Source organism: Lagopus muta, chromosome 1 (assembly GCF_023343835.1).
Source record: "Lagopus muta isolate bLagMut1 chromosome 1, bLagMut1 primary, whole genome shotgun sequence".
In the NCBI taxonomy this organism is placed as follows: Eukaryota; Metazoa; Chordata; class Aves; order Galliformes; family Phasianidae; genus Lagopus; species Lagopus muta.
The window spans coordinates 60,615,329-60,639,191 of record NC_064433.1 but is presented as its reverse complement, the minus strand read 5'-3'; the positions used below and the strand labels follow the sequence as shown (position 1 = coordinate 60,639,191).

Here is a 23,863-nt window from a genome sequence, read left to right as displayed (position 1 = left end):
TCTACACTAGTAACTTCGTTAGCTTTTTATTTATACAATCTGAATAAACTCAAAATTCTGCTTGCAGACATCAGATAATAAAAAACTCCCCTAGGGGAAAAAGTGCCTTCTGATAGAATAAGTAAAACCTCCTTTAGCTCTCTAGGTAGCTTTAGTATGTTTCAATAGAAAAATTAATGGCTGCAGTTTTTGCAAAGACATATTTGTCAGAAGAAATAATGGTTCTTTATTGATATTTACTTCCTTTGTAACTTCCTTTATGACTTCCACAATTCAAAATTTTTGTGCAAGCTGTGGATGTATTGTTGGAATGCATTGGTACTTATCCTTTATTTATTTTGAATTTCCTTTTACATTCAGTAAGCTGTCAAGAGGAAATCATAAGGCTTTCCTGCTGCAACAGTAGTAAACTAAAAAGCTAAATTAAATTCTTTATAGACACGGACATCTACAAATATAAATTTGAGCAGCATTTGGCCTCCTTTAAAATGAAGATTTTGAGTGCAATTAACACTGGAATGTTAAAGCAAAAGGTGGGCTAAAACTTGAATTTATTTTCACCTATATTGTGAGGATAACAGTGAGACTCAACCCTGAATTATTTCTCTGGGCACTGTTTATACAAAGCTGCTAAACTGCTATATACAAAACGGGCCCTTGTAAATCTCATTTGTATGGAGGAATGAGCATACTGGTTTGATTTGCAACCAAGATATCTAACTTGATTAAAAGGAATTTTACCTTGTGGTAACTTTCAATACATCTTAAAGACCAACATACAGTAACAACCTATGAGAAAACATTGATTGCAACAAGGAACAGCAGTTACTGCAGAAAAATCAGTAAACCTGGCAGTCAGTGCAAAACAAGACAAACGTCAACCACACTGCTAGCTGAATGTGTTAACAGTAATAAAAGAGAAAGCATAACAGATGATCATTTTATGGTACAGATTGCTATGTCCCAGTCCTAACACCAGGTGTGTCCTACTGCACTCAAAAAGGGGAACCCTCTGCAAGATTCTAATTGAAAGATAAGAAGCCTAAAGAAAAAAAATTAGAGAGGGTTTGTTATCTGATTATTAAATTGAATTGCTATAGATTGTTCCATTCCTAAGTGACAAAAATAAAATTTTTAATGATTTCTTCTTTCTTTCTTTTTTTTTTTTAATTCCTTGAGCTAATTTCTGTCAAAAATGCTTCTGATGGAAAAATGTTGAACAGCTTTAGCGTTACTGAAGTTGAAAAAAAGAGATTCTTTGCAGAGGGCTAGCAGATGTTTTCTGAGTTGTGATTGATGTGGCAGGACAAACCAGTAGAACATGATCTAAAACTGAAAAAATAAGAGGCACAGCTACTCAGACAACTCAGAAAAACAATTGCGACAAAGGGTAAAACACATATGGGATAGGTTATTGTTACATGTGTTAAACAGGAATTGGATTTGCTTCTGGGAAAAAAAGGAGATTAAGTCAGTCATCTGATCTCCTTTTCTTCTCCTTGGTACAAAGAAAACTTTGATAAAATGTTAAGACACTAGGCAGGCTAGCTGGGCTGCTGTTTGCCTTTGGTCAATACCTCACCACAGTCAGAATGGCAAATTATCAGTTCCATCAATTAAAATCATAAGCGCAGAAGAGTTCATTCGTTGTTTATCCCAGACAGTATTCCTGTGTACTCAGCAAGCTCAGTGATATCAAGCAGGTATCTCTCAGAAAGCAGCAGCCAATTTTGGAGAGAGGGAAAGATCTCCAGTGGCCATTTGGACACTTAAATATATTTCCTTGTATTTGCCTCCTCTCAGTTCTTTGTACTTTGGCATTTTTCCTCCACCAGCACTTATATAGGAAGTAATATGGATACAAATCCAGATCACCCACCTGGAGTCTAAACAGTGACATAAAATGCATTCACTGGTTGAGAGCCTTATTTGACTGGCCTGCTTCTCTGTGCTTTGCTGATATTTTGATAATTCTTTGTGAAAACCACCACAACAACCACAGGCATCTAACAGTGCTAGGACAGACAAAATTAATTCAAATGACGCTGAAGTCACTCAAACATCCACGAGCCTCCTTGTATTCTGAGCAATCAACCCTTCTACAAACTCTTACGTCTCACTTCCATGACAAATGCTACTTGGTGTGTGTTAGTCATTTCTTCCAGAGATTACGAGAAAGCTTTGGGTATGTTAAAATTCCCACAAGTTCAGTTAAAAGAATTAGTAGATGTACATTCACTGTAAAGAAAATGGACAAAGGTCTTCAAATCATTTCTTATGAGGTCTTAAATGAATAAGCAGTGCAAAATCTAGCCAATTGGAATAAAAATATGGAGCACCATTTGATGTAAGCTTGGGACATCACATGCAGTGGAGATGTCATCATGGAGAGAATATAAGAAGAAAACAGATCAGATGATATCCTTACTTTTTTGATCAAAAACAGAAATATCTTCTCTCACCCATAAGGGATACAGCAACAGTCGGCATGTACAAGGGAACAAGTGGAAACCCAGCAACACTCCTGCTGATACCGGTTAGCTGCAGTCTGCATGTATACTGCTGTTTAACAGATAAAAGTATATGCAAACAACGATGGAAACTGTTCTTAGAAGGTGATGGATGGCATAATTAGATTTTCAGACACTTTAGGACAAGCATCTTGATAGCACAGACTCTCTCTCCCATAGCTATGCCTCGTGACCATTGTTTTGACTGAAACACCTGGGCACTACTTGAAGAATGAAAAAAAAGGTGTTAGAAAGAGTCTAATCCATCCAGAGCAATTCTGAAAAACATCCTACTTAGCCAAGCTGGGATTCTTTGACTATCTTCATGTCTTCGGTAGCAGTGAGGGGTTTATTTTCCTCAATTGGAAGGGACTGCCTAAAACTTGATGTGGTCCTATGGTTCTGTTTTGCAGACACGCTGAATAATCATGCCAGCATGAGCAAAAATTGGTAGGATAAGGCTGACAGTTATTGGGTACATTTGTAGTTAGTGCTATTTTTAAAGGGCTGCATAAATAATAAATATTCCTCGGTTTTCATTGGCATTCCTTAAATATGAGAGAAATCTGTATTACAAGAAGTCTGTACCTCTGTGAGTAATATTCTTTGCAAAGACAAGATCATCTTTTTGCCACACATAGTTAACCTTTTCTACCAAAAAATATGCAATGTCATCATTCTGCAGGTTGTACACTCAAAGAAACATGCGTTAGGTCCTTACTGTGTAAATCCTGCTCACAGGAATGATCTCTACCTAAGGGAGATGCAGTGCTAGAATCAAATTACTTCCTTGAGTAATGGTGACCTAAGTAAATAAAAGACTTGCAAGTCTGCCTTGAGTTTTAAGTAAAATGTGAAGAAATAAGTTTAATGAGGATGTTTGGTTCAGACTGTTCTCTCCTTTTTTCTCCACTCCCTTCCCATTTGCAATGAAAGCACAACAAATTGGCCACTTGAGATTAAAAGCAGCTAGGCAATAATATGGGGAAGGTGATGCAACTTGTCCTCACATGATGCCTTATGTGCTGGAGAGATGGTACAGATGGTTGAGAAGTCTTGTTGAGAAGAGTGGAGGAGTATGTAAGAAGTCAACACAAGAGCATGATTTTTTAAAGCTTTTAGAGCCCAAGAGGAATGAAAGGAACTGGACTTTGCAGTCACTGATGTGATTAAATGCAATAACAGCAAAGTTTAAGGCAAATTTTGCCTGAAGGTACTTGCAGCAATTCTCTGTGTTGTCAATTACTTTTGTCACATGGGTTTGGTGGCAATAAACTGCCAAGGTTATGGTCTCCTCCAGCTTACTCTGTTCTTTGGTATCCATGCACAAACCTTTCAAATGTTGGAAACTTTGATCAAACTCCTTCTTATATTTTGTAATCCATCTATGGAAGATAACATAGGTTTCTCCGTTCACATGGTATTTAGACTATAACCACATATGCATCAGGAGGATGAACTTAAGCCCCTAACTCCATTAGTGACACTGTATAAATGCAAAACAGATGACTGTCAACTTCACTTTGCCAAAAGCATGCATTTTTGACAAGAAATCATCTTCCTGACTGCCAGTTAGTGTTTTTCTTACAACTTAAGACTTTGTATATACAATTCAATTAATAGAAATAGGCAGTGGTTCACATTTCTTTGCCATATTAAAAAAATGCCTGGTACTTGAAAGAGATGTCATTTTGGATTTCTTGAATTCTGTATTTATTACCTCAATTACATTATTTCTCCAGCTATAGAGAGTGGTGTTAATTTTCTTGGATTGTCTGGAAAACAGCAAGTACAGCAGAAAATTTTGATTCTGCATTCAACTAAAACCCCCCAAAAACTCAATGCAAGCCAAATAACTGCACTGTGTATGTTTCTTTCAGTGACTATAAAATAGTGCCTGCAATAGATTCAGTCGTGCTTCAATGGCTGGGTCAGAAACTGAGGGACCAAGCAGAAGAGCAACCACAGGCAAGACAGGAAGGTGCAGGGCAAGGAATAAGTTAAGTGTTACCAGTTACACACTGAGATACAGAAAGAGCTATGAACACACAGAGTTTCTGTATGCCCCATCCTCATCAGCCAGCAAAGTGGCACATCCAAATTGACACAACGCTACAAATGGGAAGAAAGAATTCCCCCTGGAAAAGGGGGAATTCAAAACTTATTAAAAATCACCATTTCATTCTCCTCATTTTGTGCAGGACAGACAGAATGTGGAGGTTCAGGTGCAGTGTGTGTCTGCAGCAGGAAGTAGGCATTCTGCATGACGCTTGATCCTTACTTACTGGTTTTGCCTTCCCTACTCTTTGGCTAGCATGGCTTTGAGACTGCTTCAATTAAACTTGAGTTCAATGTGTCCTGTAAACAGATTCATCTTGACCAGTATTGTACCCAAGAGAAATCATTATGTCTGTTCTCCCACTGGTTGGGTACACTGCCATTAAATCAAGTGTAGCTAAAGACTTATGCCTTCAGCACTAAGAGGTCTTCAAATATACAAGTACCAACAGTTATTTTTACAAATAATTTTCAAGAGCAAATTCAGCTTCCTGGATAAAAATCAAACATGAAATAGAGGATTTGCGAAGCCTTACATTAGGAGAACTGTCGTGGTGAGAGTTTGACCTGACCTTATTGTCTTAAATCCTGTAGTTACTCTACAATTTGCTACAAGTCCCCTCATATTTTTCTATTGTTGTGGTGCTTTGGGAATTATGAGACCATACAGACAATCTACCCATGATTTCAATTTATTAGATTGAATTATACTCCTTAAAAAAGAAGAAAAAGGAAATACTGCCAATTTTAGAGTTCACAACAAGCTTCATTGAAATATGTGGACTATTGCCTAAACAATTTTAAGCATTTTTAAGCCTTTTTCCTTTTCCTCGTCCCCTCAAACTGACTGAAATTAAGTATGCACAGTGTACCTAGTGCAGTGCCCCATATAAAAAAACCCCTAGACTGGACTGTTACTCCTCGGGTTTTGTTGCTTTACCTGCCTACAATAGGGTAAATAACAAATGCAGCTAGATGACTTTGCCAATACAGCCTCTCTCAATTGGCCAATCCTTCCTCATCCACTACTGTTTTCATAGAATGCTTAGCAGCTTTTATCTTCTTTCTTTTTGATCTCTCTTTTTTGTTGTACGTGGTGACATGCATATTGGAATGAATTAGATCTAGCAAGACATTACAAGTAAAGACAGGATACTTTGCTACATATCACAATGTTCAAAGAAATAAGCTGAATAATGTCAGGGAGTTTGGGATGGGGATGGGAGAAGATGGGTAATGAGAAAACACTTCAATGAATATGGGGAATATGTTCAATGAACATTGCTAGCACTGAGAAAGCAGTGTGAATTTAATAGAGAAGAACATTTCACAACAAATGAGGAGTAATCATAATGGTCAAATATAAAAATGTTTAAGTTTTCCATTCACTTTTTCTGAACATGCTTACTTTCCACAGGGACTCAAAGTAATCATGGGCTTTTACGACAGAACCATTCTGAAAAATAAGTAGTTCTACTTAGTCATTCAAATACATGTACGTAGTAGCCATATTCAAGCACTCATGAATAAAAGGTGGCACGTTCTTCTTCTAGTGGAACAGACAAGTTTCCTCCCTAGCTTTGGTAACGATACCATGTTCTTCTGCCAACACAAGTACTCAGTAAGCAGAAGATCTTGTTGAAAATGCAGCTACGGAGCACAACACATACTGATCAAATTATTTGGCTTTTGAGTTATGTAGAAGAGCGTATAAATTAAGTTTGGCACACATCAGATAGGCAATAACTAGTGGCAACAATGCAGTTACATGAAGACAAAGTACAAGATAGAGAGGATGAACGGAGTGAATGAGGTGACATAAGTGAGCAGCATGAATAAAGGGGATAGAAAAGGAATTTAATAAGTTAAATGGGCATGAGTTAGCATGTGTAGGAGTAACTGATTGCCCTTTCCAATAGTCAGGAGTGATTTTCTTTTTTAATTGGATCATGCTTCTTCACTGCCAAATTGGATGCCATTTTTTTGCCCTTCTCTAGAACAAAATGTTTAAAATAAGTTTTAAAATATTTAATAATGCAAAATGGAGATACAAGAGTAATCATCAGAAACCTGCTGCCACAGAAGAACTGACTCAACTCTGTCCCTAGAAAGCCTCGTAATACTTTACCCCTGCCAAAGGAGATACTGGGTAATAGTTTCCAAGACACTAAAGCGATTAAGGTTTGGTATACATGCTGATTTTGCTCTTGTCTACTTATGTCCATCCTGGGAATTGTTTTCCTTCTCTTTCCTTTGTCAAACCAGAATATTGATCTTAATGCCATGTTAAGACAGATGCTCTGTTGCACATGTGAGGGTTTTTATTTCAGTTTTTTAACAAGAAAGCTGCTTTGGTACAACAGGAAGTATGTTGAAATAAAACACATACTGCAAAAATTATGTTAATATGACCGTAACAGAATAGTTGAACAAAGCAGTTTGGCCTGTACATCAAAGGTCTAAAGTGCTATGTCTAATTCTTAAGCATAACTTAGCATTTTAGTACTTAAATTGTCCATGAGCTGCTGAGAATATTCAACATTGATTTAACTGTTAATTCCAGGCTAAATCGATTGGGGGTGGATTATATTTTTAGAAGTGTGTTAATTTTGAAAACAGTTAATGATAATAATAATAATAAAAGAGGTTGCTGAATCATTCCTTTTGACTTCTATTTTGTTCACTGTTAGCACTGGGATGAGACCTGTGGGCAGTACCTAACTCCTGCTCTGCAATACACCTCACATAATCACAATAAAAACTGTACTTCTCATCCCAAATAATATTTTCAGGAAAGGAACAAAAAATCCTAATTAAAGAACTCAACAACAGAAACAATCAGTCCCTTCTGCACAGCAGAAATTTGTGGATACTAAAAAGCAACAGGAACCCAAAGACGCAGCGTTCAGCACTTCTGATGAAAGCTTCTCCCATGATGCTTTTCTGACCTGGATACAAAACATCTATCTCATACTTTAAATAAACAGTCCATTGCCTTCCTTGTGACAAGTGGTCTTGCAAACGTTCATATAGCCACAAGGAATAAAACTGTCATCTGTTCTCTTGAAGACTATGGAGTATTTAGGCCTTACAACAGCCATCCTGACGTAGTCTTCAGGCTTTGCTGAATTCATGACCTCAAACCCATTTGATTTTGGGAGGCACTAAATTAATTTGGCATCTCGGACAGCTTGATCTTAACAAAGATTACCAACAGTACCATTACCTTTCTGCATGTGGGTGAACTAACTTTTCTGCTTGCAGATGAACCACTTTCTTTGCTTAACAGTTCTGATTTATTTTTTTTCCTACACAACTGAGAGGTGTTTTGTTTTTGTTTTTGTTTCAAGAGACAGCTGTGTCCCAAGCATTGGTAGGACTTAGAGAAACGGGATTCTTAGTTGTGATACTAGTGCTCTGTACCTATCAATCTGAAGCGCTCAGATATTCCTGCCAACTCAGGTAGCTGGCATTGGTAGTCAGTATGGGACACAGAATTAAAAGCCACTCCTGGAAGTGTTAAACCTTGAACTTTTGTTTCATTTTTGCCATCTGCAAGATGCAGGTATTAGTACTTTACTCTAGAAGCCGATTCACACGTTGATTCCCTCACTTCTGACAACACATGTGAAAACTCTCAATATTCTTGAACAGGTCATTTATGCTTGAACTTGAACACAAAAGATGTTCCTCTTAAAGTGGACAATTTCTTATGAATTGAGCCAAAAATACAAAATTCACACAAATTCTTCTTGACTCAGAAAAAAGTGATTCCATCCTTTCTGTTCTCACACCACCTGCCAATCTCTCCACCTCAAACAACCCATTTCCCAACCTCAATCTAGATGAGTTTAAGATTTGCATGCAAAAATTCACCATGTGCTTCATAATTTTTTTTCCCCTTCCAAATAGTGGTAATTAGATCTGGATCTCAATCCAAACAGCAGATGTTGGGCTTTCCATGCTGAAGAAGGCTGCCAGTGACCCAGAGGATCCTCTCTTAGTAATCACAGTATTGCCACACACGTACAGAATCTGCTAAGAAGAAAGTGCAGTGCATGGAACGCTCCTGTAATGTCAGAACAAGTCTGTGCAGGTAGTCTCCTCATAGTGAAAAAGGCTGCTATATTTTGGAAGGTGAAGAAAAGGGAATTTTCTATAGAGGGAAAGACACAGCAAGGGCAGTGTGTATAACTCAGCGATGCTGATAATGTCTCAGGGACAGCACTTGGGTGGGACCTAGAGGTTCAGCTACCTAAAACTCTGCACTTTTGTGATACTTAATAGAGTAACCTCTAGATGGTTTCTCCATTTCATACTGGTCTGGTATCTCGTTGTCTAGATTAGGTATTTGCTAGTGTGCACCAGGCTCCCTGCCTGTGTTCTGCTGCAAATTAATTACTTAATGAGAAAATCCACAAATGGACCATTAGATAGGTTATGTTGGAACTGAGATCATATAAACAATATGGATATGAATTACATGAGATGTGGCTCTCTCAGCTTCCTCTAGTCCTCTAAAAGCATCCAGCAAGGACTACTGCCCTCATAGATGATATGTATCAGAGGGATGAATTTCAAGCAGGACCTAGCGTGAAGGGATAGTTTTCTTCTGTTGAATGTTCTTGATTACATGCACAAGGGATATAACTTGTTACTACTCTTGAAGTCTTGGGACACTTTCGAGCTGACAAACCTCCCTTTGCCTTGAAGAAGATAGGATGTTCTCTAAAAGAACAAGAAGTATAAGGATAGTATAAAAATAGTTCAGCCCACGCCAGAACCACTCTCAGGGCACATCCCAGTCAGCAGCATCTCATCAGGAGTGCTACAGTCCACAGATGTTTAAATCTGAGCATTTTCCCCTTACCACTGAGCATACAACTAGTTAAGTGCCAAAAAACTGAGAGAATGGGATGGAAAGAACAACAAAACCTTTGTTTACAGTCAGGAATTAAGTGGGTGCTGGAGTAGACTAAACTTTATGAGACAAATTTCTGCCAAAAAAGATTTTGCATTCTGCACTAACTGAAGCTATTGCAGTGTATGCAATTGTATGAAACAAATGACTACATTAAGACCAAATAATAATGCCATTAATTTCTTTTATTAATGTTTCAGCTCCTCCCACAGAGATTCTCACCTTCCATTTAAGATGTTTCTACCCTATATGGTTGTGGAGAAAAAGCCTGAAGACGCAGCTGTGATATGATCTACTGGATCAGAAAACACACCAAAGAACCTCATGCCTCTTTTAAATCAAATGAATCATTTTTAAGCTTACATCACAGCATTTATGGTAACCTGACTCAAGATTTTTGAATGACTGGGCTTAGAAGTACTTTAACATATCAAACTAGCAGGCTTCCCAAATAAAAATAAACAAAGCTCTCTTCATAGCTCTTCTGGAGATTAACTCCTTTCCTCTTGCTGCATCACTTACTGCTATGAACAAGGAAAGCAGTGACAACTTTCAACTAACCATCTTATCGAAAGTCTGTGCATCCCATCTAAAACTGTCAAGATAAACAATATAATCCTCCCATGCTATGAGTACATATTCCACTTCCACAATAGAATTATCAGATTTGTAGTTACTCATACCTTTACTGTAAATAAGAAAATGAATATTAAATTGTTAAAAGTTGCTTGAGGACTTCCTTAGATGCATTAGAAATAATTTAAGCAAATAAGACATAGAACATGACTATATCGTTGCCCTGTGTCCCGTTGATTCTAAATTGCTCCTAGCTGTCTACATCACATAAAAGGAAGAAGATGCAATTTTAATGAAGTAGCTCGTCTCCCCAGAACCAACACAAATGATCATATAGCATTTCCACCACGATCAGGAATATACAATGCCAGCAGTATACCATGACTTTACAATTACATAAAGGATTTTTTGCTCAAAATTTTGAAACTCTTGGATCTCTCACTTCCATTACTTATGAAGGTTGCACAATCACATCTGACATGCCATGAAACTTCCATTGCCCCCTGCCCAGGTCTGGTCATCCTTTGACTAATATCATCTTTACCACAAAGCTACATTCATTTGAAAAAAGACTTCCCCACCACACCAAAAACAATCTGCATCATATACCATCTTCAACATTGCTTTACAAATTACTCCATCCTCATTCCACAGATATACATATAACAAAAAAAATGATGTTACTCACTAGGAACTCCAGACACCAGTCGTAAGGGACGTAATACTCGGAAAGCCCGCAGTGCTTTAACATCAAATCCGGCACCTTTTCCTCCTATTGAATTCCCCCCATCTGCTTTGGTTGCTTGTTCTAAAATTGCACTAAAAAGCCTGTAAAAAGAAAAGAAACGAGCTGTAGGCAGACAGCAAGGCTTGGGCTAAACAAGAACAGAGATCATCATCGTATCACATGAGCTATCTCACAGACCTGTGAAGAGTGCCACACATGTCACTCAACATTCGCATATGGTGGAGGAGAGACAGACTCTTCCCATATGCAATAGCCTAACGGTGATGTCTGCACCATTTGCAAAACATTGATTTCTGGAACAGACATAAACATGATGCGTTCCTCCTTCAGCCCAATGGTTCCTTTCGGCCAGCTGTACCTGTCTGCCTGTTGGCATACAAAGGTGTGCTCCCTGCACTGGGTGCTTTGAAATGACCATTTTGGCAATGTCTCATGATGAAAGCGCATGTGGTCAGGTTTTGAAGGCAGCCTCCGGTAAGAACGTACTCATGGGAAGTTGAGTGGAAAGGCAAGAAACCACAAATTGTTGGTGTTACCCCTTCTGCTGTTAACATTTTTTTGCTATCTTTATTAACCACCCATGCACCATGGGGAAAGAATCATCATTCATAATTAACTCAATAATTAATTATCTGTCACTCATTTTACAATGAATTAAGATTTACCAAGGTCACTGCAGGTAGAACTGGGTTTAAAAATTAGAGCTCCTTCAAGGTGCACATTTTTAGATAAGAGAGTATGCTCAGATTATGTGTTTGTGTACCCATTTGTAAATCCCTTGATGCAGTGGCTATAGAAAGTGCAAAACTGTAGGAGTCTTATTATTAGAATATTTTATTAGACCAGTCCAAGTGTTTTGTCTTGGCTAGTAGGAGTAGCTGTTTAAGATGTCTCTATCAAAACACATTTGAAAAGGCAGAGCAAGGCAGGAAAGAATTTTCTTCTATGAAAAGGATGAAGGCTCACCCTGTGTATTAATAAGTGTTTGATTTAATAAATTAGCTGTCAGGAAGCAGCTTCCATGTTTCTGGTAAAACACTGGAACCTTTGGGGGAGTACAGATTCCTCATGACTTTGCTAATGACATTGCTTTCAGCCTCAAAGCCGTCGGCTTGAACCCAGCAAAATTCAGCGAAGGTTAAAAGATGTTCCAGTCTAAATGGATGTTTGGCACTCTACAGAAAACTTTGCCTGCAAGTGGCAGAGACCCCATGGCCCACAGCATGCAATAGAAGCACTAGATGTAACTTTAAGAAGCTGCCTGGGATGCAGGCAGCAGTCTGGATGAAGTGCCCTGGATTGAGTGCTGGCTGATTTGTCTCCCAGACATTGCAGTCTGCAGTGCCTCTGTCAGGATCTCATTATCTACATTCTTAACTGGCAGACTCCACAGAGAGCCCCCAAACTGCATGTAAAGCAGAGACTGAGCTGCCTGATTGCTTTGCAGGGAGCTCTGCAGTCTGCTTACAGCCTACTGATAGGGCTGCAAATATAGGGAGCTTGCCCTGAATAGAAAAAGGATTCATTTACTGAAGCGCCTAAGCCAACGCTTTTCCCCAGCACTAAAACCACAGAAAAAGATGGATTAGTGAGATGCAAATGTGAAATTAGTTTCTTAAGCAGCTTAGTTTTTTTTTCTTTTTTAAATTTTATTTAAAATTTCATATAGAGAGACCAATAAAACTTGTCATCTGTGACTGAGAAACTCCTAACTGGATCTATTGAAAGCCTCAACTACAGGCACTGCAGAGAGATTTAACAACTAGGTAACAAGTGTGGGAAAAACTGTGTGGGGGGAGGTTGGATGCTGAAGCTGTAGGTGTTGCAGACTGTGAAGCAGGATGCAGAGAAGACAAAAACAGAGCCTATCAGAAATACTGAGTTGACTACAGACACCACAGAGAGTGATAAACAAGGGCTGATGGAAGGAACGTGAATTATTGGAATGTATGTATTCCTTGAGCTGTGTATACAGATTATACAGTCGCAATTTTCTGCTGGTCTTCATAATAGAAACACTGTAGGTCAAATTTAGCTTAATATATTTCCAGAAAGCAAGTGATTAAGCTCTAGAAGTGTGCTCTACTTCTTATTTAAACATTTCTATCTTCCTAGTCAACACAATTCCCATACTAGATGATGACTGACATTCCCATACAACAGTCCCAGTCTCCTGGGATCCTCTGGAAGAAAAAGAATCCACTGTAAAAGGTTTCTTATGCTGTTTTTTTCAGATGTCTTCAGGTTGAGAATAAAATGTCGCAGAACTCTGGGTCAGCAATTATGCACGAGTGAGGGTCCAGTCTCCTTGCTGCCCATGGTTGGACCTACATTCTACCAAACAGCAGTTCATGGCAGCTGGCATCAAGGGCATTTCTCCTGCCACTCATGCAGTGAGTAAACCACAGACTGCTCTAGAATTCTGAATCCTAAGAAAAGCTACACATGTTCTAAATTAATACAAAAGATACAAAAACAAGGCAAAGCAACTCATTTCTCTGGATCAAGAACCTGCTTTCTCAGACCAGTGCAGCTCAGCTGCAGACCTTGTAACCCTTTTGTGTGCTCCCATACTGACATGCTAAACATGCTATCTTGAGGCATGGAACTGCCTACTTTGTCAGGAATAACTTGCAGCTATTGCTGCTTTTAAAAACCCACGTTTAACCTCAAATTGCATTACTCCCGCTAATCCTGCTTTAGCACATTTGCCCCATGCTTAATATCTCCCTGTGCACTAATCCTGCTTTTTACCAATGCAATACAACTTTTTCTTTATTTATTTCACTCTTCCCTCTTTATACCTGGCTCTACACTGTGTCCAATCTGGCCTACTGAATCTTTATTCCTCTCTCCAAAGTTAGATGACACCCTGCCCTATCTGTCCTTTGTCGCTCCTCCTGAGTTAGGGCAGGGGCAGCTCTATGGCTCATAGGGTACATCCACCACATGCTTTTCGGGCTGTAACTTTGTTATGACCCAGAGGGAAAAATAAGACCTGTCTAGAAATACTGCAGATGAGAAGACACAGAAGAAAGGTAAGGATTCTGACTGCCTCTTCCATCATCCTCTTTTAGGAGGAAAACCCACACCCCATATACGCTCTGTTGTTTCTACAATCTCTATCTAGTCTTCCTAGTTTGTCACCTAATTGCTTTCCAGTCCTAAAAGAGACAGATGGATGTTAAGCTACTGGTATAAACTATGAGGCCAGAGTCCTTCTAGTTATAGCGGGGGAAAGTCTGCTCTTTGATGAAATCTGTGGGAAAAGGTACTGTAGAGCAAAACCCTGCTCTTTCTGTCTCATCTCTGTGGGAGAGTTAGCTGAAATGCAGGCTGCAAGCAAGATGTGAGAGGATTCTTTGCACACACAGGAATCAAAGTTTAGACGACATAAAAATGCAAGCAGGCTGAGCTCCTGTGGCCACTGAAAATCTTCACTTTTTTTTTCTTTTCTATTTTTTGAAAGAATTCAGAAATTGATCTTCCTTCCTTCCAGCTAACTACTTTCTTCCATGCTAAACTCATGCTCCATTTTCATTAGGATGTAGTATTTCCACTGCAGCAGTGCAGTTAACATCTTGATTTCTGAATTTCATCTGTGACTTGACTACACCTGAACGAAATTCATTTGATAGGCATGGAAAGCAGAAAACATATTTCTATCACACGCAATGCGTGTACGGGCACAGTCCAATTCTGTATGATTCAGACCTACTCATGATACATGAAGCTGGTGTCACTGTTTCCACTTTCTCATATTTTTCTGTTTCCTTTCTGATATTTGAAACATCTAAAAGGTATATTCTCTTTGCTAGATGACTCTAACAGCAGCATGACAGGGCTGCAGCCTGCTCTACAACTCTTCAGTTCCTCTGTGAGGAAAGCATGCTGATTTTTAGAGCATAAAAAGGAACCTGTCAAGGGCCTCCAGAATATAAAAAGGAAACAGAGAACTTAGTATTCGTAAGGCCAAAATCAGTAGAAAAACACAGCTGAAAGAGTCCTCATAGGTATAAATAAATAGTAAGCTATAATGATTTTTATTTTCACTGTGTTTTGCAATTCACCTGTGATTTGTGAGTGTGGAAGCATTTGGGTCCGTCCTTTAGAAACTTCCCAGAGGCCTTCAGGAAGACGTACTGTGATCACGTTTTCCAATCTATTCTGAATTTCAGATCTTTTCCAAATACCTTCGCTGATTACCTTCCCGAGTAAGCCTGCCTTTCAAATTATGACACCTTTTTACTGGCAGAAGCTATGGGTCCTTGGAGAATGAGTGTGCTTGGCAGACAAATCACAGCATTGCCAGGAAAGACAGATAGTCTTCTAACATAACATTGTCAAGTTAGTCTTTTCTCAAGAGAAATTTCCTCCAGCAGCCTAATGGTAAAGGACATTGCTGTTTTATCTGAAAGTTTTACATTTTCCAAAAGAAGAACAGTAAAATTACAGGAAATAGGAAACAATTTGACTAACTGTCAGTGCTTGTGGGTTGTGTCTCATTAGGCAGCTCATGGGTGTGATCTCTACTCTTAACTAATAATGTTCTTATCCACAGTGCTTCTGATTGATACCCACAGACAGACATTTTTCTTTAAAGTAGTATTTAATGGTATTGCTATAGCAGGGTCATAGGCTATTTAAAGACAAGCTAAAATCAAGCCTTAAAAGACTTAACTGATGAATAAGCAGATCTCCTGCACTGCAAGAACGATAAGCTGTTATAAGCCCTCAGGTCTAAAGTGCATCCTTTCTCCTGGAAACAGAGCAGTTGTCTTCACTTCTTCCTAAAATTTACACTCGGTTCTACACATCACCACATTTCTATTATGCTATTGCCTTGCACATTTTAAGGTAAAGGAAGGCAGTTATGCTGCTTTATTTTCTCAAGATATACCAAATTATAATTTAATCGATCTAATGGGTCTTAATTGATCTAATGGATAAGGCTTTGAGCAACCTGTAGCAGGGGTGTTGGAACTGGATGATCTTAAAGGTCCTTTTCAACCCAAACCATTCTATGATTCCATGATAATTATAGAATCATTTAGGTTGGAAAAGACCTGTAAGATCATCAAGTCCGACTAGCACTTATGACAACCAAGACTAAACTGTGCTCCTAAGAACCATATCCATGCTGCACAAATACCTCAAGGCATGGAGACTCGACCACTTCCCCTTGGGCAGCCTATTCCAATGCCTGAGCACCCTCTCCATGGAGAAATTCTTCCTGACATCCAACCTAGACCTCTCCTGGCACAACTTGAAGCTCTTTCCTCATATCCTATCACTTGTCACCCAAGAAGAGAAACCATCATTTCCTTGATGTAATCTGCTTTAAGGTAGTTGCAGAGGGTGAAGTTTCCTTTGGCTTCCTCATCTCTACACTAAACAAGCCCAGCTTGTGTAGCTGCTTCTCATGTCTCTTGTTTTCTCACATCTTCACAGCAAATCCATACCTTCCTGCTGTGAGGGGGCCCAAAACTGAACATAACACTGTCAGGACTTTGGTTTCACCAATGCCCCATACAGAGGGACCATCATAAGTAGTAAGCACTACATACTAAGTGGACAGAGAGATGAACAAAGTATCTAAAAACCTGTCTTTTCCTTTGTTCCCTTAGCTTTCATCAATATATGAAATACTTCCCAACTAGACTTTCTAAAACAACCATCACTGAAAATGAAAATAAGGCCTGAGGCAGAACAAGCACAAACATCAGTTACCATGGTCATTTTTTTTTTTGATGCTTCTATTATTACTGTCATGTTGTTCCTCACCTCCCAGGCCAGATAACCCCCTCTGCCCAGTGCTACAATCGTGCCCAAATCGTTCAGCTTTTTCCAATAGCTTCATCAGTGGCCAGAAAAAGGTGCCACAAAGAAATGCTGATACAAGTCTTTATTTCTGCACTTTTCCTCCACCTCACTTTCCCTCACTTGTATATTTTGTTTCCCCATGGGGCTACCGCTCTAACAAACTATTGAAATGTCACTGAAATTTAAACATGATGTCACTGAGGTGTTTCAGCCCCTAGGAGAACATGACAGGGCAGAACAGGAACAGATGGTGTTGCCACGTAGATTTTGCAGAGGGCTTGTGGAGAGAAATAGCAGCACACTGGGTTAGGCTGTGGCAGCCTAGGAGAGAATTCAAACAGATAAACATCAAACAGACCCATCTGGCCTTGAAGCGGAATCTGTCACTTGAGATTGTTACTATTCAACAGAGACCATGGGGTCTTGGCCATGTTTATTATGCTGTGTAATCCCACCACAGTTACATTTTTTGTTGCCCATCTAGAGACTGAGAGCTGCTGGAGGCAAGAGCGGGTGCAAGAGCTGAGACATGCTGCTTCTGCCTTTATTGGCAGGGGAATTAACTTCAGCCTGTATATCATCTTGCTGATTAACTGTCTTGGGAGGAAAATTGAAAAGGACTGTACTTAAACTAGATATAATGCCGCCCTGTGATTTCTGGAGTCTTGCTATCTAGCATACCAATGGAAGAAGAAGAGGTAACACACGACCTCTCTTTAAGTCTTTCTCATAGAGATGAAAAGGAAATAATCATATTCATAGGAGGTCTGTTCTCCAGTATTTCTTCACCAAGCAGTGATCCCAAGGCATGTGAGATGTCTGAGGACATTCAAAGGCAGAACCAGCTACAGAATTGGGCAACAATAACAGGGGAGGGGTTGGGCATTTGCCAATTTTCAATTACTAATTCGCTGTGCAATCTTCTGGCTGCGGGCAGGAATGAAGGGCAAAGGAAACTGGGCACTGCTGCAAACGGAGGAGCTATGCCCACTTTGAGTGGTGATGTCTTGGGAATAACAACTGGTGCTGACCTGTTCTCTCTCCCCTCAGTAGAAACTCCTTCTGCCCAATTTTCAAAGAATCATAGAATGGCATGGGTTGAAAAGTACCTTAAAGGTCATCTCATTTCAACCACCCTGCTATGTGCAGGGTTGCCAACCACCAGACCAGGCTGCCCAGAGCCACATCCAGTCTTGCCTTGAATGCCTCCATGGATGGGGCATCCACAACCTCCTTGGGCAACCTGTTCCAGCACATCAACACATTATCCCCAGAATGCTGAATGAAAGCAGTAGGGAACCAGTAGTACAGAGCAGAAACAGTTTGCTGAAACAGTTATTTGGGACCATCCCAAAAATGGTCAATTTGAACTTTGATTAGAAGCAGAAATTATAAGGAGCACTGATGACTCAGAGTGTCCTCTTTAATCTTTACCTGGGAGTTGTACTTAAAGGGAGCTTAGTAACAGAAGACAGAACAACTTTTTACAAAAAGGTAGATAATGATAAGAGAAGGGGGAGTGGTTTTAAACTAAAAGAGGAGAGATTTAAGTTAGATGTTAGGAGGAAATTTTTCACTCAAGAGGCTGAAGTGAAGCCCTGGCACAGCTGCCCAGAGAAGCTGTGGTGCCCCATCCCTGGAGGCATTCAAGGCCAGGCTGGATGGGGCCCTGGGCAGCCTGAGCTGCTGGGTGGCAGCCCTGCCCATGCAGGGGGTTGGAACTTGGATGACCTCTTCCAACCTAAACCACTCTATGATTCTGACGAAAAGTTTCCTTGGGAAAGAGGTGGAAAGACTGAAAGTTTTTGTGGGCGATGACATTCTGTAATAATGGAGCTGTGGGAGGGTGGGACCAATTACTGAGAAGAAAAAATACCTTCTCTCTTTGTCTTCGGGATAGTTTATTCTTCATTCCTTCCATTCAACAATCACAAATCAAGAACCTTATTTATCTCTTACACTCAGTAAGAAAAAAAGTGGAAGGTTCTTTACTTTGTTTTTATTCAAATATATTAAATGCCAAGCTTGAAAAACACAGAGACTGCAGCTTCAAGTGGAAATGTGATAATATATATATAGTTATATATATAATATATATATAATAGTAAAATTATTAGTCTTTAAAAAGGTTAAAGTATTAAAATTGCCAAAATCAAAAGATCACCATCAGAAGTGTGATTGAACTTCTTTTTGTTGTTGTTTCTGAAAATGAAAACCTGAGATTTAAATTTTTCACCTTTCTTTGCAAAAGAGTAGAAGTTCACAAGAATGCAGAACTTATTTCTTATTAAATACCATCGTTAATTTATGAATTCTGCATATATATTTTTCTTTAATATTCACACAGACTTGCAAATAAGGGGATTTCCTTCTACCATAAATGTGTTAAAGCATTTCACTTGCACTGCTTTCTTTTTTCATCCACTACAAAAACAGCAGTTTAATTTCCATACCTTGCAAACCACTGAAAGTTTTAGGAAAGTCTAATTAGCAAGGGATAGCAGAGAGAAAACGTATATCAAATGGATGTCAATTCTTATTTATTTACCTTAAGGTAAGTCATTGCTACACACTGAAATCAGCATGAATCAAGTTACACCTACAGATGACCAGCAGGAATTAACTGTATTTTCAGATTGTGCAGTAACGCTTGGTAGAACATGTGATAGAGAGGAAAAGATGAATAGCAACCCCTCACATCACTTATAAGGGATGTTCCAACCCTCATACACCTTCATGCTCCCAAAGGTTCCCAGTGGCCCAAGGTGTACAGTGCATTCGCAGACATGATGCAGGTACTCACCCTACTACCACAATTATAAAATCTAGTAAATTCCAGCCATTGCGGAGGTAAGCGTTGGGATGAAAGAGAAGTCCATATGCTATTACTTTTAAAAATGCTTCCACTGTAAAAATTATGAGAAAGAGATATTCCACTCGTTCCTGGGGAGAAAAAAGAACAAGAAAGACAATGGTTAGCATGAGTGACAAACACTGGACAAGGACAGTTTTCTGCTGTCACATTCCACCTACACGGCCTCCAGCTCACTACTCATCACTTGGGTACATATAACATCTGTGACTTGCCAGAGGGCTTCCCTCCTCAGACTTGCATATTTTGCAGCCAATCTGACAGGACGACGACAGCAAATTTTGGTTAGGCGTTTGCTGCCTTTGCCATAGTAAGGACTGACCACTGCACAAGTGTGTGCACAAGAGGAGGGCAGAGGGTCCACAAGCATGTGCCAGCACCAGCTCTCTGTAGGAAACACTGCCAAGTGCTGTCACCCCTCTGAATGAACTGTATCCAGGTCTTTTCTACCTCTGGAAAGAAGGCGTTGCTGGATGCAGTGCTGCAGAGAAGGACAGGGAGAAATTCACTGATGAGTGTTTTGCACAATGTCTTTTTTGGGATTTCTTTTTTCTCTTGCTAGGAATAGGTAAGCTACTGGTTCGTCACCAGTTTCTGATTTTTGGATCAGGCTGACTAACACATGAAGCATTTAGTTATTCCATCAGAAATGTACATGTCCTTGTGAAATGAGGGCTGAAATTTAAGCACATTCCAAACAAAGTCACTTCTAGTGACAGTACATTCCTATTCAGACAATCAAGCAGCCTTCAGGAGACAGCACACAAGCTCTCTGTCCTTCATCTCTGGGTTTTCAGCCCTGGAATGAAATAACAATAGTAGCTTTGCAGAAGTAATGGGGACCTCCATCTAAGTAGGAAGGAAACGGCAGCATTAGCTAATCACAACAGAAGTGCTGTGTGGCAAGCTGGGTTGGAAATAAGTACATGTAAACAAGATGACAGCAAAGGGAGACTAGGCCCCTTTTGAGTTTAAGCTGCAAAGTGAGGTATTAGAGTATTTCTCATTCAAGAAATAAAAATCTCAAATAGAAATTAAAACAGCCCAGATAGTCTTGTTCATATCCTGTAGGATATGCAGCAAGACAATCAGGCAGCTCAGTGCTTTGTCTTTGCAGTTCCAAACTGCAGTTGCCCTGCTCCTCTGTCTTGTGGTGCTGATAAATGCACGTATGACAATTTCATAAGACACAAAAACATAAAATGTGTGAGTTTACATAAGATCACTTCATCATTTGACTCAGTTGCCCATTTGAACTTCCTCCATTCAGATTCAGGTAATTAATAGCAACTCACTAGCAACTCATTAATCAAAAAATGTGATACTCGTCCATTTCCATGTTTATATTAGCATTCTTATTTTATAAGCCTGAGAAAGTCCATCTGATGGTAGCAGGTACATGCTTGCACTTTAAAATATCGATCTCTTCTCTCCCATAATGATACCACAACACTTGCAGTAATGCCTGGAATTTACTACAAAGAGCACCTAAAAAAGTATTGTTCTGTATTTATCTGATCCAGTAGTAAAGCTTTTGAACATGCCCACAATACAGACAGACACAGATGAGGACACCAAGAATTTTTCTCCCACTGAACTCAGAGAAGAATGCAGCAGCTTACAGCACCAGTGACTACTGCATTAATGAATCTCACTCCCTGTTCCATCCAAAGGGTTTCCTACAGTTGTGGGCAAGTTCTTCTTCCCCTCAAAAAAGACCACCAGCAGCTCCAAGCCCACTCTCTCATTCAGACTGCCCTTGAGATTGCTGTTTGTACTCAATTCATTCTGCTCTGTAAGCAGAGAAAATGGCTCATGGAGAAACATGGGTTCCCCAAACAGCCTTCTCCTACAACGTCTCTTGGCAGTCAAAGGGATTTCGACTGCCCCATTCTCTTGGTTACCAGCTCCAGGTACAACTTGAACCTGACTGGCTAAACAACTGAAGGGGAAGGTCTGAGGCTGACCTCGTGCTCAGTGATTTATCTCTAAACATTGCCCCTGACCTCAAGAAACAGTGGGACAAATGCTGCTGTGTCTGGCTCTGTGCTCTCTGTGGCAGCAGTGCTCTGCTGTACTGCTCTGCCCAGCCAGAAGAGCCTTTCCACTCCATGAATTTCATTGAAATACCTATATTATACAACCAAAAGACCAAGAAGGCAAATACTTGAGAAAATTCTGGAAAAAAACTTTATCATTATTTAGCACTGCACACAGCAGCCAGTATTTCAGCAGCTAACAGGTTCCACTGAGTTGGTTTAGGAGCCTCATACCACACTGTCTCTGAAGATGTCTGTGGGATGATTGACTCCTGCTTCGTTGAACCACATCACTGAGGTAATAATATGCCAAAATCCTACATGCACACGCATATATATACATTTATATATATGCACGTATGCATATATGCTACAGGTTGTTTGAATAAACTCTTTACAATGCCTGGGTTATGATAGAAAGCTTCAAAAAAAGCAAAATTATATAAAAGCCTCTGAAATGAACATAAGATACAGAATACTGAGCAGAAGAGTGAGATTTTATGATCCTCTGCACTTAAATTAATGATTTCAGGACTGAAGGAAAAATACTGCCCAACTTACACAGTGCAGCTACTCCAAGGCCATTTCAGGGAGCTGCTCACGCTCAGAATCGAGAAGAATTTGAAGAGCCTACTAATTAATTTGTGTTCCCTTTCTGCCGTACACCATAAAACTGAAGAGCTGTTATGAGCACAGCAAAGCCCAGCAGTGAGGAGACAGAAGCAGACTTCCAGGAACCTAGGTGCAGTCCCACTCAGTGCCCCCTGCCTGGGGAGCTCAGACATGACTCAGCCACCTGCTACCTTGGTTGGACATGAGAGGAACACCCAGTGCACTTGGCAGCCCCAGGACCATTAACCTGCCTCTGCTAAATGGGCATCCGTGCCGCTGCTGGCTGCTCACTCCAAACTTTGCTCCCAGGAATTAGGCAGATTGGGCCCCAGTATTTCAGGCTCCCGAGGGACATAACACCATAAAGTATCCAGAAATCCTGCTCCTCTGAGAAGGCAGTTTTGTGCCATGTCAAAAGAATCCCAGAATCGTTTGAGTTGGAAGAGACCCTTAAAGACCATCTGGTCCAAGCCCCTGCAGTGAACAGGGACACTCATAGGTAGATCAGGTTGTTCAGAGCCCCATCTAGCCTGATCTTGAGCATCTCCAGGGACTGCTGGTGCTGCCTGCAACATCCTTGGAGGGAAAGGAGACACCACAGCACTGTCCCTTAAAAGCACATACTCAAACCACAGCATCAAAAGACAGCAAACATTCTGGAGCTGAAAGAAAGAGGGCATGGTATTTTTTCAGTTGTGTCTTAGGAATGGGAACCGTGCTGATGAGGTTTAGATTCAATAAGGATGTTGCAGGTTGCAGAATTACAAAGCAGGAGTTTCCTGTTTAAACAGTATTGATAAAAATGTTTCAAACGAAGAAAAAAAAAAAAAACACCTAAGACAAACTACCAAACAGAAAAGCAAAATGAGTGGAGAAAGAGGACTGATAAACGTTTTCTAAAACTGATCAGAGCCTGGAGAACACACATGGCTCTACCACTGTTCTCATTTGTTTTATTACAGATATAGGACATAAGCATCAGCTGCCCTGGCTGACAGACCAGCCAGCACCAGCACTGCCAAGAAACAAACTGTACATCATCTCATTCTTAAAGAAACAAACAGTAACTTGCTGCTGAGCCCCTAAGATGTATTTCCAAAAGAAGATTACTATATTAAGTACAAAGCCCCTCTAATCCCATGTGCTTTCTGAAGACATCATAGATTTGTTTTTGTTTTTAATTTTTAAACGGTACCTAATGGCAGCTTGGGTTCACAGGCGGAGTCTGAAAACAGGAAATCCCAGCACAGCACTGTAGGGTGCCTTGGGGTTTTTCTCCTGCCATGAGAGGAGCAAGCAGACCAGTGCTGCTCCTGGGGACCCAGTCATCAGAATGACTCTATCTCAGTCCTTAGCTCTTCAAACCCCATCCACCCAGCAGCTCTGTTTGCAGTGAGCACATTCTCAATGCAAGAGTTAGCCAGGGCTCAATCACAGTCAGAGCCTCGCACTTCATACATCCCAATCTAGAAAGTTTACAATCTGAAATTCACTCAGCACAGGTTCTCTCAAATATTGCTCTCTGTCTCTGCTAGAACTCTGCTTATCTTGTAACAAACAATTTCAAAATCTAGATTTTATGTATTTGAAGCAAAGTGCAGCAAGCTCTTCACAGATAGGACCCATCTAAAGCTGCCTGTGCGATGTTAGACCAAGTTACGTCAGTGTCTGCGCTACTATTCCCTAGTGCTTCCCTAACATAAC

General features: G+C 40.0%; 1 protein-coding gene across 17 annotated transcripts in view; it reads right to left on the bottom strand.

Annotated features, from left to right (window-relative positions):
- Positions 1–23,863, bottom strand: part of CACNA1C (calcium voltage-gated channel subunit alpha1 C) — a 479,128-nt gene that overhangs the window by 183,433 nt on the left and 271,832 nt on the right. For all 17 annotated transcript variants that reach the window (XM_048945500.1, XM_048945488.1, XM_048945383.1 and 14 more), the window contains exons 4-5: positions 19,440–19,579; positions 10,754–10,893 (exon numbers count right to left, since the gene is read on the bottom strand). In XM_048945500.1, coding sequence (XP_048801457.1) covers positions 10,754–10,893; positions 19,440–19,579 — 280 coding nt within the window. The remainder of the gene's footprint in view (positions 1–10,753; positions 10,894–19,439; positions 19,580–23,863) is intronic.